Consider the following 19,586-nt stretch of genomic DNA (forward strand, 5'->3'; position numbering starts at 1 on the left):
CAACTCCAATCCTTACCCTGTGCACACCCAGAGTGCTCCAGTTTAGTATGTGTTTGTTCTACGTATCGGACGTGGAGGTTCTCCTTCCTTCGTAGTCGGTTAGCGCCAGAAAATGAAAAGGTTGTTATCGGTGAATCTGGAATAACATCTTCCTCAGTTTCAAGATCGGTTGCTTGATGTGGTTGATCATTCCTACAGGAAAATAAGGACAACTGAATGAAAATTAGTTTGATAAATATTTATTAAAACATCTAGCATATGGTATGAGCGACAGCAGAACACAGGTATGAAGCCGTAGGAGATATAATTCCTTGCATCTGATGTTCCAAGTCTAAATACAAGGATTAGAGAAATACTCACATGACTAGAGTACCAGGTGGGGAATATTACTGTGAGAAGTGAAGTAGAAAGTGTAGTTGGTGGTACTTGAGGTGAAATTAAAAGAATTTCAAATGGCAGAGAAAATCAGCAGAGGATCCTCCAAGTTTGAGTTAAAGGCAGGCAGTACTGTGTACTTGTGTTAGAGAAAGACAAGCCGGAACTACATGAAGGAGAGCCTCGACTAAGTGTGCACATAATTTAGAAAGCAAGAGGAAAGGAATGAAGGTTTTAGAGAATGGAAGTAATGTGACAATCTAGCAGCAAGACTGTGCAAGATTGACTGGGACTGAAAGAAAGGAAGTAGTGGCTGTAATAGTTCAGGCAGGAGCTTCTCTGGGTTTGAACTGGAATTCTGAAGATACGTATGGAAAGGAAGGGACCAGTGTTAAACACTCTGGCAACAGAATCAACAAGACTTGGCAAATGACAAATTCAGGGTGATAAATAGTACTAACACTGGTAACACCAACATTTGTTGCAGTTTTACACTGGCAGGCACTGTTCAAAGCGTTACATGTATCAGTTTAAGTATAAGGTATTATCATTATTACTCTCATTTTACAAACAGAAAATACAGATACAGAGGTTAAGTCACTTACTAAAATAAAATAGGAAGGGCTTCCCTGGTGGCGCAGTGGTTGAGAATCCGCCTGCCAATGCAGGGGACATGGGTTCAAGCCCTGGTCTGGGAAGATTCCGACACGCTACAGAGCAACTAAGCACGTGCACCACAACTACTGAGCCTGTGCTCTAGAACCTGTGAGCTACAACTACTGAAGCCCAAGCGCCTAGAGCCCATGCTCTGCAACAAGAGAAGCCACCACAATGAGAAGCCCGTGCACCACAATGAAGAGCAGCCCCCGCTCAACGCAACTAGAGAAAGCCCACGCACAGCAAAGAAGACCCAATGCAGCCAAAAATAAATAAATAAATTTATAAAAAATAAAATAAAAACGTTTAACAGAAGCAGGATCTAAACCCTGGCAGCCAGACTCCCAGGACAACACTGTTATCCTTGGTATAGACCATGGGGCTGATGACTGACTACAAGTAGAACTCAGACTTTGAATTTCTGCTTCTGCTTCTATCCACATTTCACTGTCAGTACTCTCAGCACATCAGTCAGAATAGTCTTATTAAAACTTACATCATATCATGTCACTCTTCTGATTAAAACCTGCCACATCTCCCCACTTCACTGAAAACACAAGCCAAACTCCTTATAATGATTGATCTGATCATCCCCCTCCCCCATTACCTGACTCCTCTCATATTACATTCTACTCCAGCCACCCTCGCTTCCCCAGGCTCCTCAAACACACCAGGCACACCCCTACTTTACGTTCTTTGCTCCAGCTGTTCCATCTGCTTGGAATGCTCATCCCCAGATATCACATGGCTAACTACCTCATCTTCTTCAAGTGTTTGCCTTCTCATCAATGCCTGCCTTGAACATGCTATTTAAAACTGCAACCCCCTTCCCACACCCTAGTACTCTAGTTCCTTGTTATCCTGCTGTTACTTTATCCATAGCAGTTACTGCTTTCTAACATAGTACATAATTGATTTGTCTATTGCTCACCAGCCAGAAAGTAAGCTCTAAGAGGATAAGGATCTTTTTGGTTCATTGATACATCACAAGTGTCTGCAATAGTGGGTACTTGGTACATGCCCAATAAATATTTATTGAATGAATGAATGAGAGGTTCCCAGATTTCACTAGAAAAATAAATTTGTGCTGATCTAGGCATATGTTCTTGCCCAATTCAATTCAGGCCCGAAGGCACCTAAAGACTGGGTTTGGACTGAATTGTGGGTACTGAGTAAAATAAAGTTATTTCACTTTAACTCAACTGCCTTTCCCATGTCAAGCCATCACTGACCTTATTTGCCACCAATTTTTATCAGTCTGTCAGGCATTTATGCTTTACATGACAAAACCAGTCTATCCTAATATACTCATCAGTTTGTAATACTACATATTTCAAACAAAGAATAATGAGATTTTTATAAATTATGACCAACAGAGATGTTTTTTTAATTAAAAGAGATTAATTTTTCCTAATGGATTTGTATCTTAATTTCCTAGATAATATCAATATTATTTGTGGTCTATAATCCTATACTCTATACTGAGTAAAATCTTTAGAGCGAGTATCTAATCTCTACCTACAATTCTACCATCTTATTCTGGAGAAAACAAAGTAAACTAAAGTCATACGAGAAACCTTTACAAATTAATGGAGTATGAAATCTATCTGACCTCACTTTAATTAATCACATCACAGGCTACCTGCCTATTAGTCATAAAAATTCAACCTGAAACATGAATGAGTCACGAGAAGAAACTGCTTTCCTGGCAGAGTCAAGCTAGAAGTAGCTGGGATCACAAAAGGAAAACACACACACACACACACACACACACACACACACACACACACACACACACACACACACACACACACACACACACACACACACACACACACAGAGCCAGCTCTAACTAGAGGTGTCCAAACTAAGTAAACAAGTGCTGGCTTTGTCCTCCTTTGTCCTGTCATAAAAGAAAAAGAAACAAAACAACTTTCCATGTGTTAACCAAGTTTCTTCTTTAAAGCATTAGGTCTCATTCTGATTTTCTGAGAAAAGTTAACATGTTATGCCACAGCTTTAGGTTAATTATGTACACTGGCCATCTTTCTCCTTCCACTTTTCTTTCTAGTGGCCCGAGAGCCTCCCCTTAAATTCCTGTCAAAACAATTTTAGTTGTCCATTTTTCTAAGAGCTGTAAGGATTCAGGGTCTCCCTTCATAATGAGTCTGTAAAGAAGCTTTTAATATTCAAGCTTTTCTCCTCCTCCAAAAAACTTACACTTCCAGTTAAAATATAATTTAAATTTAATGAAGTAGTTACAGCTATCAGGTTCACTTAAACATTCTGATTTTCAAAAAAAGGGTTCCCTGAAATATACACTAATGAGTCTGATACCCTGCTTTCTTGGAACCAGTTTATAATATGAATAATTCAAATAAGACTAATTTTTAAAAATAGGGTTAGAAAGCTAGTTTTCTGAGGAATGCTCTACTGCATATCTCGCTCTCAGGAAGGCATCTGACAGTGACTCTCGTTATCTTCTCACTGTAAACAAAAGGGAGAAATACAAACTTGGTATTAATAGAGAAAGACAGACTCCAAACTGACTGAACACCATCAGACAAAGAATTATATCGATGAGGAAACCTGTGGAAGTATGCCTCAGGGCTCCATCCTCAGGCAGGTTTTGTTCAACGTTTATTACTGATTTTGATGAGGGTGCTGATGGAATATTCATTGAATTTGTGGAAGACACAAAGCTGAGAATAAAAGTTAACCTAATACATGGTAGGAAAAAAATCAACATATGAAAGACCCCCAGAGGTTGGAATAATGGGCCAAATCTAACAAAATGAAATAGAACAGGATAAATGCAAGATAAAAAGCCTCACTGAAGTGAGTCAGAAGAGAGAGAATCCACCTACGCAGGGTGACACCATGCAGGTAACCTTCTAAGGCTGTTTTAGCACAAAACTATACAGAGGGTTTAAAAACTCTGAAATTGAGGTAGACCTGGGTTCAAATCCTGCATCTGACATTTACTAGTAACATTGGGTAAGTTAGTTAACCTTTCTGAGCCTCTATTAAAGTAGATACAGTACTGTACTTTCCTACTTCGTTTTTGTGGGAAAGTGGTGAGAAAGAAATAATATATGTAAAAATGTAATGCAATGCCCAGAAAATAGTATTTAATCAATAGTGCTCTTTACCTTACAATGAAGACTCCTTTGATAGAAGGTTACCATAACAACTACTATAAAGCCATAGGGAAGACTTTGACTTAGAGGTTCTAGTTAGCAGTAAACCTGGTAAAGAACCGCCAGTATGTATGTTTTGACCACATTAATACAAGTAAAAAGATACAGAAAAATGGAGGGAGCAGTATTGCTCTACTGGTCAGACTATACCTAGAAGACAACTGAATTAATTAAAATATTGACAAACTGAAACATTAAAGAGAAATGATAATTTGAAGAGGCTTGAAGTAATGTCTCACAAAGAACAGTTAATGAACAGAGAATATCTACTCTGTATATTTACCTAATTACAATTAAGACTCAGGAGGGCCCCGTGCCCTGTCTTCATGTAAACAAAGGGCCATCAAATAGAAGGGGGGGGGGGGTAAACTTGCTCCAGATGGTCCCAGAAGGCAAAAATCAGAATCAACAAATATCACTCTGTACAGTGACTTCTACCCAAACTTAGAACTTTTAACAGTATCATCTCGTTAAAATTAAATAGGCTTGGGACACAGTGAACCTGTATAAGAGGTATTCAAACAATGGCTATTTGTTAAAGAAATTATACAAGGAATTCAATTTAAAAGAGAGCACTGATGGAACCCCCTGTCAGCCCAGTAGTTAGGACTCTGTGCTTTCACTGTCAAGGACTTGGGTTTTAAAAAACAAACAAAAAAGAAGACTCCTTTGACTTTCACATCCAGCTCATCCATTTCCCCAAACAAGTCATGACCTCAACACTTAGCTTATTTAATTACTTGCCTTCTGTGACTGGTACAGCTGAGTATACATTTTGAACTTTATAACAGCAAATTTTTTTCTGAATAATTTCTTACTATAGTGTCACTAAACAACTGTCCTACCATAAAAGGTCTCTGTGGGACTTCCCTGGTGGCGCAAGTTAAGAATCCGCCTGCCAATGCAGGGGACGTGGGTTCGATCCCTGGTCTGGGAAGATCCCACATGCTGCGGAGTAACTAAGCCCATGCGCCCCAACTAGTGAGCCCACGTGCTGCAACTACTGAAGCCCACGCGCCTAGAGCCCGTGTTCTGCAACAAGAGAAGCCACCACATAAGAAGCTCACGCACCGCAACGAAGAGTAGCCCCTGCTTGCCACAACTAGAGAAAGCCCACATGCAGGAACAAAGACCCAATGCAGCCAAACAAAACAAAACAAAAACAACAACAAAAAAGGAAGGTATCTGTAACATCAAACCCAGACGAGGTGAGTCAGAATTACTGCATTTAACAAGAAAAAGTATAAATAAAATAACACTTTTTCTGAAGTTCAGGGAAATTTCAGGCAAGATAATACTTGCTACTTCTTTTTCTGACTGAAAGCAAAAGGGAATTTGAGGAGAACAAGTTGTAAAAGAAGTTGGCTTATGAGAATAACTATCTTAAATTTCAGGAGAGAACTGAAAGACACAACGGATTACCTCCTACACTGTTCTAAGGCCGTGTACTAAATAAAATATACATGCCCTGAGCTCATCTATATGATTGATCTTCACTGTTATTACAAACTTCAGCTTTTACTTCTTTTCTAATGTATCAATGAGCTTCAACAGAAAAATCTGTGAATTCGAGAACACTAAAACTAATTCTGAACAAATCAGAATTCACAGTTGACCAAGCAAATGACATTATCTAGTTACAAATCACTTTATAACCTTGGTTTTGGAGGCGTTCACCCATCTAATTCTATAATTCTCTACAGACTAGTTATCATATTTATCTTTGGACTTCATAAATATCAGGGCTGATGTGTTCAAAATACCATAAGCTACATGTGCCAAATTAATTCACAGAACATAAATTAATGTAGGTCAACCACCACTTATCTGAAATCTTTGGAACCAGATGTGATTCAGAATTCAGTTTTTTAAAAATGAAGAGTACACCTAAAGCAACTAGAGAAAGAAGAACAAAGAAAACCCAAAGTCAGTAGAAGGAAAGAAATCATAAAGATCAGAGCAGAAATAAATGAAATGGAAACAAAGAAAACAATTGCAAAGATCAATACAACTAAAAGCTGTTCTTTGAGAAGATAAACAAAATGGATAAACCATTAGCCAGACTCATCAAGAAAAAAAGGGAGAGGACACTACTCAATCAAATTAGAAATGAAAAAGGAGAAATCACAACTGACACAGCAGAAATACAAAGGATTATAAGAGATTACTACAAAAAACTATATGCCAATAAAATGGACAACCATGAAGAAATGGACAAATTCTTGGAAGCGTGCAATTTTCCAAGACTGAACCAGGAAGAATTAGAAAATATAAACAGACCGATCACAAGTAATGACATTGAAACTGTGATTAAAAATCTTCCAACAGGACCAGATGGCTTCACAGGTGAATTCTATCAAACATTTAGAGAAGAGCTAACACTCATCCTTCTCAAACTCTTCCAAAAAATTGCAGAGGGAGGAACACTCCCAAATTCATTCGACGAAGCCACCATCACCCTGATATCAAAACCAGAAAAAGATATCACGAAAAAAGAAAATTATAGATCAGTATCACTGATGAACACAGATGCAAAAATCCTGGACAAAATGCTAGCAAACAGAATCCAACAACATATTAAAAGGTTCATACACATGATCAAGTGGGATTTATCCCAGGGATGCAAGGATTCTTCAATATGTGCAAATCAATCAGTGTGATACACCATGTTAACAAATTAAGGAATAAAAACCATATGATCATCTCAACAGATGCAGAAAAAGCTTTTGACAAAATTCAATACCCATTTATGATAAAAACTTTCAGAAAAGAGGCATAGAGCGAATCTACCTCAACATAATAAAGGCCATATATGACAAACCCACAGCAAACATCATTCTCAATGGTGAAAAACTGAAAGCATTTCCACTAAGATCAGGAACAAGACAAGGATGGCCACTCTCGCCACTCTTACTCAACACAGTTTTGGAAGTCCTAGCCACAGCAATCAGAGAAGAAAAAGAAATAAGAGGAATACATATTGGATAAGAAGAAATAAAACTGTAATTGTCTGCAGATGACACGATACTATACATAGAAAATCCTAAAGATGCCACCAGAAAACTACCAGAACTAATCAATGAATTTGGTGGAGTAGCAGGATACAAAATTAATGCACAGAAATCTCTGGCATTGCTATACACTAACAACGAAAAATCAGAAAGAGAAATTAAGGAAATAATCCCATTTAACACCTCAACAAAAAGAATAAAATACCTAGGAATAAACTTACCTAAGGAGATGAAATGCATGTACTCAGAAAACTATAAAACACTGATGAAAGAAATCAAAGATGACATAAACAGATGGAGAAATATACCATGCTCTTGGATTGGAAGAATCAATACTGTGAAAATGTCTATACTACCCAAAGCAATCTACAGATTCAATTCAATCCCTATCAAACTACCAATAGCATTCTTTACAGAATTAGAACAAAAAATTTTACAACTTGTATGGAAACACAAAAGACCCTGAACAGCTAAAGCAATCTTGAGAAAGAAAAACGGAGCTGGAGTAATCAGGCTCCCCGACTTCAAACTATACCACAAAGCTACAGTAATCAAGACAGTATGGTACTGGCACAAACACAGAAATATAGATTAATGGTACAGGATAGAAAGCCCAGAGATAAACCCACACACATATGGTCACCTAATTTATGACAATGGAGGCAAGAATATATAATGGAGAAAAGACAGCCTCTTCAATAACTGGTGCTGGGAAAACTGGACAGCTCCACGTAGAAGAATGAAATTAGAACACTCCCTAACAGCATACACAAACATAAACTCCAAATGGATTAAAGACCTAAATGTAAGACCAGACACTATAAAACTCTTAGAGGAAAACATAGGAAAAACACTCTTTAACATAAACCACACAAGATCTTTTTTGACCCACCTCCTAGAGCAATGGAAATAAAAACAAAAATAAACAAATGGGACCTAATTAAACTTACAAGCTTTTGCACAGCAAAGGAAACTATAAACAAGATGAAAAGACAACCCTCAGAATGGGAGAAAATATTTGCAAACGAATCAATGGACAAAGGATTAACCTCCAAAATATATAAACAGCTCTTGGAGCTCAATATCAAAAAACCAAACAATTCAATTAAAAAATGGGCGGAAGAGCTAAACAGACATTTCACCAAAGACGACGTACAGATGGCCAAGAGGCACATGAAAAGATGCTCAACATCACTAATTAGTAGAGAAATCAAAACTACAATGAGGTATCACCTCACACCAGTCAGAATGGCCATTATCAAAAAGTCTACAAACAATAAATGCTGGAAATGGTGTAGTGAAAAAGGAACCCTCCTGCACTATTGGTGGGAGCGTAAACTGATACAACCACCATGGAGAACTGTATGGAGGTTCCTTAAAAAACTAAAAATAGAACTGCCATATGACCCAGCAATCCCACTACTGGGCATATACCCTGAGAAAACCATAATTCAAAAAGAGACATGTACCACAATGTTCACTGCAGCACTATTTACGATAGCCAGGACATGGAACCAACCTAAATGTCCATCGAGGGATGAATGGATAAAGAAGATGTGGTACATATGTACAATGGAATATTACTCAGCCATAAAAAGAAATGAAATTGAGTTATTTGTAGTGAGGTGGATGGACCTACAGTCTGTCATACAGAGTGAAGTTAAGTCAGAAAGAGAAAAACAAATACCGTACGCTAACATATATATGGTATCTTAAAAAAAAAAATGGTACTGATGAACCTAGTGGCAGGGCAGAAATGAAGACGTAGACATAGAGAATGGACTTGAGGACACAGTAGGGGAGGGGGAAGCTGGGGCGATATGAGAGTAGCACTGACAATATATACACTACCGAATGTAAAATAGCTAGTGGGAAGCAGCAGCATAGCCTAGGGAGACAAGCTTGGTGCTTTGTGATGACCTAGAGAGGTGGGATAGGGAGGGTGGGAGGGATGCTCAAGAGGGAGGGGATATGGGGATATATATATGCACATGGCTGATTCACTTTACTGTACAAGAGAAACTAACACAGTATTGTGAAGCAATTATACTTCAATAAAGATCTATTAAAAAAAAAAAGAAGGGTAATGCAGAGCATATACAGCTTGTTACAAAACACCTCCAGTGGAGCCTGAGGTATCATCCTGTAGTCAAACACACTGATATTATCACAGTGAAGCATAGGAATGCTCACAGGAAGTGGGACAAATAAGGACTGTAATAAAAAGTATCTTGTCAGTTGAAGTGAGATTAGGTTGTAACTTTTCAAAAAGAAAAACTCTGTGTTTTGGAATCATATAGAAAAGACTGAATTTGTTTTCTAGCTTCACTTCAATATGCAGCATGAGTAAAATGAGAAAGGGTTGACATTTTCATACACACATGTTTGATAACCTCAGTCTGGCCTGATAGCCTTCTTCCCTCATCTATTATCCCCTCTCAAAATTCTCTTTGACTACCAATATTCAGTGGGCTGAATATTGGACCAATATTCATGATAACATGGGAGAAATATCAAATTCCACTCGTGATGTGTTTATACATAAGACAGTAAGTACTCGTAAGCCAAAATAATGTTACGTCTACATAGTTTAGCAAAGTTTTTGTAGATGTCCACTCAGATGCAACAGAGTCTTTAAAACCCTATAAACCATTAACATTATCCTGAATCCTAACTTTTAAAAAATATTATATAAGCTTTACATAAATGGGAACTAAGAACTGGCCATAACTCTGCTTGGCATCAGTCAGACTAGACCCAGAAAAAGATTCTGTTTTTGAGACGCTGTCAAATAATGGAAAGAACAGAGGCTTTTAAGTCAGATGATGGGGTTCTGAGTGATGTCTCATTATCTACTAGTTGTGAGACCATGGCAAGTTACTTGACTTTTTTAAGATGTGGATTCCTCATCTATAAAGTAGAGTTGATAAAACTACCTTGAAGAGTCACAGTGAGGATTAGAAATAATAAACATAAAACACAAAGAAGAGTAACTAGAACACAAGATAAAAGTTATTATTTTTATTATGAGAAATTGGGGGAGAGGGAAAGGAGGAGGTTCTCCAGGCCTGAGAAGTGTATAAGAGGAAATAATTATTCAGATTGCTTTTATAAAGTTTCTGGGACAGGGCTAGAAAGGTGGTAACAAAACTCAAATACTTAAAATATACGTACTTCAAATAATTTATTTGAATGATTTGTTATTTATAATAAAGTTATAAAAATTAAAGTGCTTTAAATTAAAATGTTTTGATTTTTATGTATTCACACACTAAGCTAAGAGATGCATACACACCCTTCATATATACTCCCAGAACAAAAATATAGTGATTTTCTTTATATTTTCATTTGCAGAATACTTTATAACTTTTAAAAATGAAACCTTTAACTCTTAATATATCTTTACAGTTTGCAAAAAGCTAAGTAAAATGAAGAAAGAGAAGCTAGGGGAAAATATTCAATTTTCTGCCACAATTAAGAAAAAATACTTACTCAATTTTCTGCTGCAGCTGTTCAGAAAGCTTTTTGTTTTCTTCCTGTAGAGTATTCTTTTCATTCACTTAAATATAATGTGAAAAGAAAGCACAAATTATAGCTATAATAAGATGTATGTCAGGTTCTTTCAACAGTTGCAACAATCATGGAGAATTAGGATTTCAAATTCTAAGTCATGATGTTAGGGTTAATGCTACTGTTCAAAACTAATTTGTTACTAGGTAGTGATTATTACATCTCATGTTGTGCAAGTTCCACATAAATGATTAACTGATAATTCTATGTAGTGCTTGTGGGCAAAAAAGAAAGAGTACCTCATGTACTAGGGAGTATAGTTTAATTATTCATACTGAGCACAAGAAAGCATTCCATCTGGTTACTCAGTCCTACTAATTTCAAACACCACTTATCTTGAAATAAATCTGATCATAAAATATAACACTGAATATCAGTGTAATTTTTATAACATAAGCACACTTAAGTAAATTTTCTTCCTTAGTCATACTCTATGTTTCATTAATAATTATGGTATCAGTAACTTAAATATACCATTGAAGTAGTATCTCCTTGTTTGAATCTACCTTGACGAAATTTTCCTATCCATCCTTATTTATAAAGCAGAAACTCAGTTTTGGGCTATAATTTCTACTGCTGCCAGCACAAAATTATCAATCCTTGATGTTATGTCACTGGTTAAGCATGTGTTTTACGAGGAGAAATATATCAAAGAAATCAAGTCAGAGTAAGTACAATTAACCTCTCAGAAAGAAAGTTAATCATACTCCAAAAATCTGTTAATAATTTAGTGGTTTACAAATCCAAACATATTTTCTTACACTGAGTAAATAAAAAATTGTTGACTATATATCAATACATGAGGGTTACTAAACTACCTCCTGTGGAGGATCTGGAAAAAAACAAAACAAAACAAAAACCTGAAGATATGACAGTGACCTAGAGGAAAATGTAGTCTAATGAGAGACAAGATATTATATAAACATATTTTTTACAACTGAAAGTGATAAGGGCATTAGAGAGGTACAGATAAAACACTAAATGAAATTCCAAGGAGAAAAAATGAAATTCCAAGGAGAAAAAGGTTAGGTTGAGCTGCTGAAAAAATCAGGAAAGGATTCAAAAGGACAACTGAGCTGGACACAGGAAGAGAAATTCAAGAGCCTCCCATTCCACCACCACAATCAACAACAAAAACAAAACAAATTGTGAGCTAAAACCCAAGCAGTGTAAGCAAGCAGATACTGGTATCAGGACTGGTGGAGGGACTGAACTTGAGATTTCCAGTTTAAGCCTGAACTCCTGGAATGGAGCCAAAGTGATCTGAATTCACTTACCACTAGAGTCAGTAGAAAATAACTCATATATAGGTTCCCAAGTATTTCAGATAACAGAATTATATGATAATGAAATGTTTAAAGATTTAAAAGATGGAAGGCTCAAAACTAACATGATAAAAGTGATTACCAAAAATGAGTAGACAGACAAGATTGAGAAAATTTGAGCATCAGTAAAAATAATGAACATAACTGAATGACACACACTGAATATATAAAATTACACGTCTATTATGCTCAGAAAAGAGAAAGCTCCATTCATGTCAAAAGCAAAATGAAACTTAACATATAAAACACACAAAACCTCATTTGTCCTAGAGACTGTCACACAGAATGAAGTAAGTCAGAAAGAGAAAAATAAATACCACATGCTAACATATATATGGAATCTAAAAAAAAAAGGTTCTGAAGAACCTAGGGGCAGGACAGGAATAAATATGCAGATGTAGAGAATGGACTTGAGAACATGGGGAGAGGGAAGGGTAAGCTGGGACGAAGTGAGAGAGTGGCATGGACTTATATACAACACCAAATATAAAATAGATAGCTAGTGGGAAGCAGCTGCATAGCACAGGGAGATCAGCTCGGTGCTTTGTGACCACCTAGAGGGGTGGGACAGGGAGGGTGGGAGGGAGAAGCAAGAGGGAGGAGATATGAGGATATATGTATATGTATAGCTGATTCACTTTGTTATAAAGCAGAAACTAACACACCATTGTAAAGCAATTATACTCCAATAAAGATGTTAAAAAAAAAACCTTATTTGTCACCATTTAGGTAACTATTATACAAGATATTACTCTGAAAACTGGCAATTAAAGGGAAAACATTAAGATGTATCATGCCTTTCAAGTAGGAACGACATCCCACGGTAACCAATAGCCCCAAACTGATGAGGGAGAATTCTTGTTTACAGAAGAATGCCAGCTGATAAAGAATAAGAATAACAGAAATGGAATATTATCATTTTATAGTCTGTTATTAAATAATTGATTCAGGCCAGAATCACAAATGGATATTAAAACCATTAAAGAAAGATTGAGGGAGAAGTGTATTTTTGCAAGATTTCAAAGTATCACACATTCATCCTCCCAATTTAGACTACTTGGTGGTACTCGGGGGAAAATATAACTCTATAATGGAGAAATGTGGCCACCAATCCCAGAGAGTGGAATAACCTGACAATATCTATATCCTAATATGATACAATATAAAGTAGACAATTTTACCTATAAAATACTGCTGTCAAAAATGTTTAATCTGGACCTAATCAAGCCTTCAGATACAATTTCTATTTTATAGAAAATAAAGAAACAAGATAAAGAAAATGATGAGAAAAATCCAGAAGGTGGCATAATTTTAGGAAAACAGCCCTACTTCTTCAAGAAGTCAATGTCATAAAAGAAAAAAATAGGAAGGGAGCTTATTCCAGATTAAAAGACAAATGCAATGTGTGATCTGTGATTGGCAGGTTTGAACAAAACTGTTGCAAACAGAGGGACAGCTGTAGAAATATGAATATGGACCAGCTCTTAAACAATATTAGAGAAAATTATGGGTAATCTTTGGTAGGCAAGGTAGTGGTATTGTGGTTAGGTATAAATTATCCAAGTATGTAGGGGAAAAATCTCCTGATATATGTAATTGACATTAAAATATTTCAGTTCAAAAAGAAGAAAATACAGCAAAATATGAACAACTGTTAAATCTATGTGATAGGTGTATGAGGGTTCCTTACTATTCTCCTTACTCTTCTATATTTTTAAGAAATTTCATTAAAAAAAAGACTACACAGATTTGAAAAGGAACCAAACAGAATTTTTAAAAATGAAAAATTTGGTTACTGAAATAAAATAACTCAGTTTAACAGAGCTGAAGAACTTAGTATAATAAACAAGAAAGCTGAAGAAATTACCCAGAATGCAGCAGAGTGAAATGAGGGGACGAAAAATAGGAAAGAGATGTTAAGAGACCAAAGGATCAAATGACAAGGTCTCATCATAACCCCCAAATAAGGAGAATGGAGAAGACACAATATTTGAAGAGCTAGTAGCCGACAGTTTTACAGATATGATTTAAGAAGTGATTAAACAGATTTTGTAATGTATACTAAACAGACTTTTTTCTTAAAAACCTACTTGAAATTGCACTAAAACTACAGAATACCAAAAACTAAGGAAAAAATCTTAATAGTAGCCAGAGAAAAATAATTGTTATCCTGTAAAATAGCCTTATAAAAATAACAGTGAAATAAAAACATTGAGGATAAAAACTGAGGGTTTAGAACCAACAAATATCCTCTAAAGGAACTTTTCAAGAATGAATCTCAGGACTTCCCTGGTGGTCCAGTGGTTATGACTCTGCACTTCCACTGCAGGGGGCGCAGGCTTGATCCCTACTTGGGGGAACTAAGACTCCGCATGCTGTGCAGTGTGGCATGGCCAAAAAAAAGAAAGATCAGAAAGGGTAATAATACCAGAAGAAAAGTGAGATGTAAAAAGCAACAATAAGCAAAGAAACTGCTGCACATGTAGTTAAGTCTTTTAAAAACTGTCTGAATAAGGTAATTTTTTAAAAAGTTTCTAACTTGCAGTGCTGAAAAAAAAATACAGGCCATAAACAGTATGTAAATGGAGGAGACGATCAGAGTGAAAGTGTTTTAAAGTCCTTGTACTATTCAGAAGAGAGTATCTTTATATTTTAGGAAAGCATGGTCAAATTTCAAGGTTGATCAAAAAAATAGAAATAAAGAGTTTAAAAACAAAGTAAAGGATAAAATAAAGATGAAATAACAAGATAAATATCCTCAAAATGCAATACCTGGAAAAAGTAAGAACAAAAAAGAGAGGCAGGCCGGTGGGGCGGGGGGGGGAAGTAGCAACAATATAGAAACAACAAGAATTCATAAACATGAAGCCCTTAGTATTTTTATTCATAAAATAACTTTGTTTGGGATTTGACCTCAATGATTTTCCTGTTGCTCATTTTAATGTAAAATTAGTTTTCCTGAACTTTTCAGTAATCACATTGGGGGTATTATTAGTGGTATTATTCTAAGACTATTGTGCTATAATATGAGATTAAAAAATGAGTAGTTAGGGGATATTTTAATTCTATCACCCCTGTGTCCTTGAGAACCATGATTCTCAGTGTGGAAGAAAGGGGATACAGATATTATTAGAAGAGGTTAGCAAAAGCTCTATAGTCTTGAATTTGAATTTTCAACATGAACTCCTGAAGTATTTTATCTATCTGAAAATTAGACAAAGGATATTCAAACCATTCACCCAAGAAGAAATGCAAACTGAAGATCAAGTAAAAAGATAATTGACCTGAATAGTAATAAAGAGAATGCTAATATTAAAAAGGTATATCATTCTTTACCCACTGAACTGGATATTGTCAATTAATACATTTTTGCACAAAACTGAAGAGAATGTAGGGAAACTGAAATTCTCAAACAATCAAACAAAAAATTGACTTGTTCATCAATATGAGAATGGGTAAATAAATGGCATCTACACAATGCAGCCATTAAAAAGAATGCTGTCTTATTCCTCAATACCTAGGGTTTTTGCTTGTTGAGTTTTGGGCTATTTTTCAGACAGTTAAAGTTGCTAGAAATCTATTAGACATGTAGACATTACTGCAGGTTATTTCAAGTACTAATGGTAATATAATTGTGGATCTCAACTATATCTATTGAAATGTAATAGTTTTCTACTCACTGATAATCTTATATTCCTAAATAAACTCATGCATGCATTCATTCATACACACCACAGAATCTATGGGTCTAAATATATAAACAAACATATAAACATGTAAAGACTTCTAATATATAGTCTAAAATAAAATAACATATGTCAGAACAAGAAGTATGATATGATCCCATTAAAAATTTAAAAGAGAAGATAGAGGAGGGGGTAAAATGAGGGAAAGAGACAAACAGAAAGACAGATAAATCTGGACCTGTAAAGGTATTTATTATATACTTAATAGTAGTTACCTCTGGGAGCAGAATATAACTATGTTCCTTCTATCTTTTTTTAAAACTATCAGCATACATTCATATATTCTTGCTTGAGTAACCAGAGGACAGCAATATAATTAATAGAAAAAAAAAGTCAAAATACCAAATTAGTTTGGAAAAGAAGATAAATGTAAGAAAGTCCTACATAAAATGGTAAGTAGACTAAACTAAAAATGGTACACTTGTAATAGTGTGTCCAAAACAATTGTGAAAATAAAAAAAAATACACCTTTGTAGAACACTAAATTGTCTGCTTTGTGTTTAAATTTACTAAATATAAATAGTTGAATTAATATGAAATAAAACCAAAGAAGCAAATATGGATATAACCAAAGAAAATTTGCTTCTTGTCTTATAGCTGGTGAGACTTTAAGGCCAACGAGGACAGTATCTACACAACCTTTCTGTACCCTATTTCTTACTAAAATAAGCATGAGATTAAAATCTACAAAAAGGGAAAAAACAACATTTGAACTTTTGCCTAAATAAAGAAAAACATATGTAAACAGTCCATCTGATTGTAACCAATTTAATAACAGGTTTTAACAATAGCATACTATGCTTTACATACTTAATAAATGAAGAAAGGAAACTCACTAAGCTCTGTGATAAGTTTAAGATTCTGCTGTCGAATATTTTCAAACTCTTGTTGTTTCTTCCGCATATGTTCTTCAGTTACTGCACAGCGATCACATAATCCTGCTCTTAATCTACAAAACAAAAACAAAACATTTTCAGAGTAGAACTTAAATGTTCTCATCAAAAAGTAAAAAAATATGTGAGGTGATGGATATGTTAATTAACCAGATGGTGGAAATCCTTTCACAATATATACATTTATCAAATCACCATGATAAATACTTTAAAAAAATAATTTTATTTGTCAATTATACCTCAATAAAACTGAAATTTAAAAAATTTTTTCAACTACTAAAAGATACTTATTCATATTTGAATTTCAAGATTTTTAAATTTTATGAAGAACTAAAGAATTTACTTGGAAAATACAGAGAAAATTAACTAGTTATTATACCTTTAACATATTCCCAAACAGGCTGAAATCATGCTACATCATTTTCTACAGACTGCAATTCTGTAAAAATCTGCCAATTTTAAACTCTATTCAAGGGAACTTATTTATTGAAGCTCCCTTGTTTTAATTTATTAGAGCCAAAATATGAACCCAGTCTCATACCAATGGACAGAATTTTATCTTAAGCAAGCTTGCATCTGCTTAGCATAGCATATAACACATAATGAGTGTTCAACAACCAAGTTTTAGTTGAATGAATACTAAAGGTCAAAGAATACAAAGTTTAAAAAAAAGCAATGCTCTTTTCAGCATTAAAAAAAGACTCCAGTGTTAGTAGAAATTCACAGTGTACTATTTTTTAAAAAAAGAAAAAAGATTACAAAATAGCTTTTACTAATTATTTGTGAGTGCTGAAGGGAAAAGGGAAATACATATATTACACAGGAGGGGTGGGTGATGGAGAGAAAGGTGTATTTCAAAATGTTAATACAGTTATCTTGTAGGTACCAGTAATACAGAAGATTTTCTTTTTAGTGTTTTGCTATATTTTTCAAAATTTCTCTAATTTCATTATATATATAACCAGGAAAAAATATGGTTGAAAAAAATGACACATATCCCACATTAGGAATTTAGAAAATATAAAATCTAAGATAATCATTTTAACTCAATGACCTAAGTCAATAAGATACTAAGTACGTGAGTGTCTATGGAAGTCACAGCATGGTAGTACATGCCATGAATTTTAAAATAAGGCGACAAAACATGAAAACTATACAACTAAAACAAACAAAAAGAACCTAGAGATTTTTATATAAAAGTAAAACTCATATCAACAGTGTTGATATGGATGTAAAAAATAAAGATTATAGATCATAGGTTGCATTAATAGGACTAAAATTTCTAGAATGAAGGAATAAAGCATTGGGCAACATGGTTTAATTGGAGTACATTCCAGAACAGGAATTAGGTCAATCAAGATCTAAGTAAAGATGACGAAGTGAACATCTGCATCTACTGTCGCTTCCTCCCCAAATCCCACTAAACTACAGTAAAGATCTGTGTATATTTTTAAAGACACAAGACTATGAGAACTGGGAGAATGGGAAAGAAAAACAAACGAATTAAAAAGCAAGGAGCTGGCCGACAAATAGAAACTGACCTGAGAATGCTGAATTGTAGGCTAACAATGGGAGAAGTCTAGAACTCTTGTCCAAAACGGTAGCCACAATCCACATGTGGCTATTTCAATTTAAATAAATTAAATTGAGAAAAGATAAAAAACTAGAAGATTATCCTAGAAGGTCCATCATATCAATAATAGGAGTTATAGAAAGAGCAAGGTGGGGGCAGGTACAAAAAAACAGGAACAGAGGAACAAAAAAGACTTGAGACATACAGAAAGCCAAACGACTAGCATAAATCCAACCAAATCAATAGCATTAATCATGAATTGATTAAACACTCCAATCAAAAGGCAGAAACTGTCAGGACAAAAAAATAAGATCTAACTATATGCTGTCTACAATAGACACACTTTAGATCTGAAGATACAAATAGGCTGAAAGCAAAAGGATGGAAAAAGAAATGCCATGCAAACAAAACCCAAAAGAGAGCTGGTTATTAATTAATTAGTATCAAACAAGAGACTTTAAGGTAAAAGTATTACTAGAGACAGTGAATTCTATAACAAAAGGGTCAATTTATTAGAAATATAACAATTAACATTTAACACGAAAGCCCCCAAATATGCAGAGCAAAAACTGACAGAATTGAAGAAAGAAATATATAAATTCGTCAATAACCGTTATAGACTTCCACTCTCAATAGTGGATAGAACAAGACAGACAGAAAATCAGCAGATATAGCAGACTTGAACACACTACCACCTAAACCTACCTGACATCTACAGAACACTCCAGCCAACAGCTGCAGAACACACATTCTCCTCAAGCACACTTGGAACATTCTCTAGGACAAACTATTTTCTAGGTCACAAAACAAGTCTCAATAAGTTTAAAAGCACTGAAATCAGACAAAGTATGTTCTCTCACCACAATGGAATTAAATTAAAAATCAAAAAAGAAGGAAAATTCACAAATATGTGAATCTTAAAAACAATGCACTTCCAAATAAGCAATGAGTTAACAAGGGAAATTATAATAATAGGGCTGTAGCTGAGTGAGTGCCCCAGTCTAAAATCCTACCCAGGTCAAAGGATAGCTCCTCATTTTCTTATTGAAAAGTAAAGCTCCCATAACATATACAGAGTCCTCAGTTGACTTTCCTATTCATAGGAAAACTCCTGGGGGAAGGAGAATTGGGAATGGCTGGGGTAAAACAGATAGACAATTAAAAGCAGTCTACATATACCATATGTAGTCTAATGCAGAAAATTCATTGCAGTCATACACTACTAAATACAGACAA

General features: G+C 35.0%; 1 protein-coding gene and 1 long non-coding RNA gene across 18 annotated transcripts in view; one reads left to right on the forward strand and one right to left on the reverse strand.

Annotated features, from left to right (window-relative positions):
* Positions 1-19,586, forward strand: part of LOC137203415 (uncharacterized) — a 685,692-nt gene that overhangs the window by 134,955 nt on the left and 531,151 nt on the right. The gene's annotated exons all lie outside the window — the stretch shown is intronic.
* RBBP8 (RB binding protein 8, endonuclease) overlaps positions 1-19,586 on the reverse strand; it is an 80,964-nt gene that overhangs the window by 33,939 nt on the left and 27,439 nt on the right. For all 9 annotated transcript variants that reach the window (XM_067699530.1, XM_067699531.1, XM_067699525.1 and 6 more), the window contains 3 exons: positions 16,721-16,833; positions 10,736-10,802; positions 17-192 (listed from right to left, as the gene is read on the reverse strand). In XM_067699530.1, coding sequence (XP_067555631.1) covers positions 17-192; positions 10,736-10,802; positions 16,721-16,787 — 310 coding nt within the window. In that variant the 5' untranslated portion in view covers positions 16,788-16,833. The remainder of the gene's footprint in view (positions 1-16; positions 193-10,735; positions 10,803-16,720; positions 16,834-19,586) is intronic.

This window comes from Pseudorca crassidens, chromosome 12, assembly GCF_039906515.1.
Source record: "Pseudorca crassidens isolate mPseCra1 chromosome 12, mPseCra1.hap1, whole genome shotgun sequence".
Taxonomy (NCBI): Eukaryota; Metazoa; Chordata; class Mammalia; order Artiodactyla; family Delphinidae; genus Pseudorca; species Pseudorca crassidens.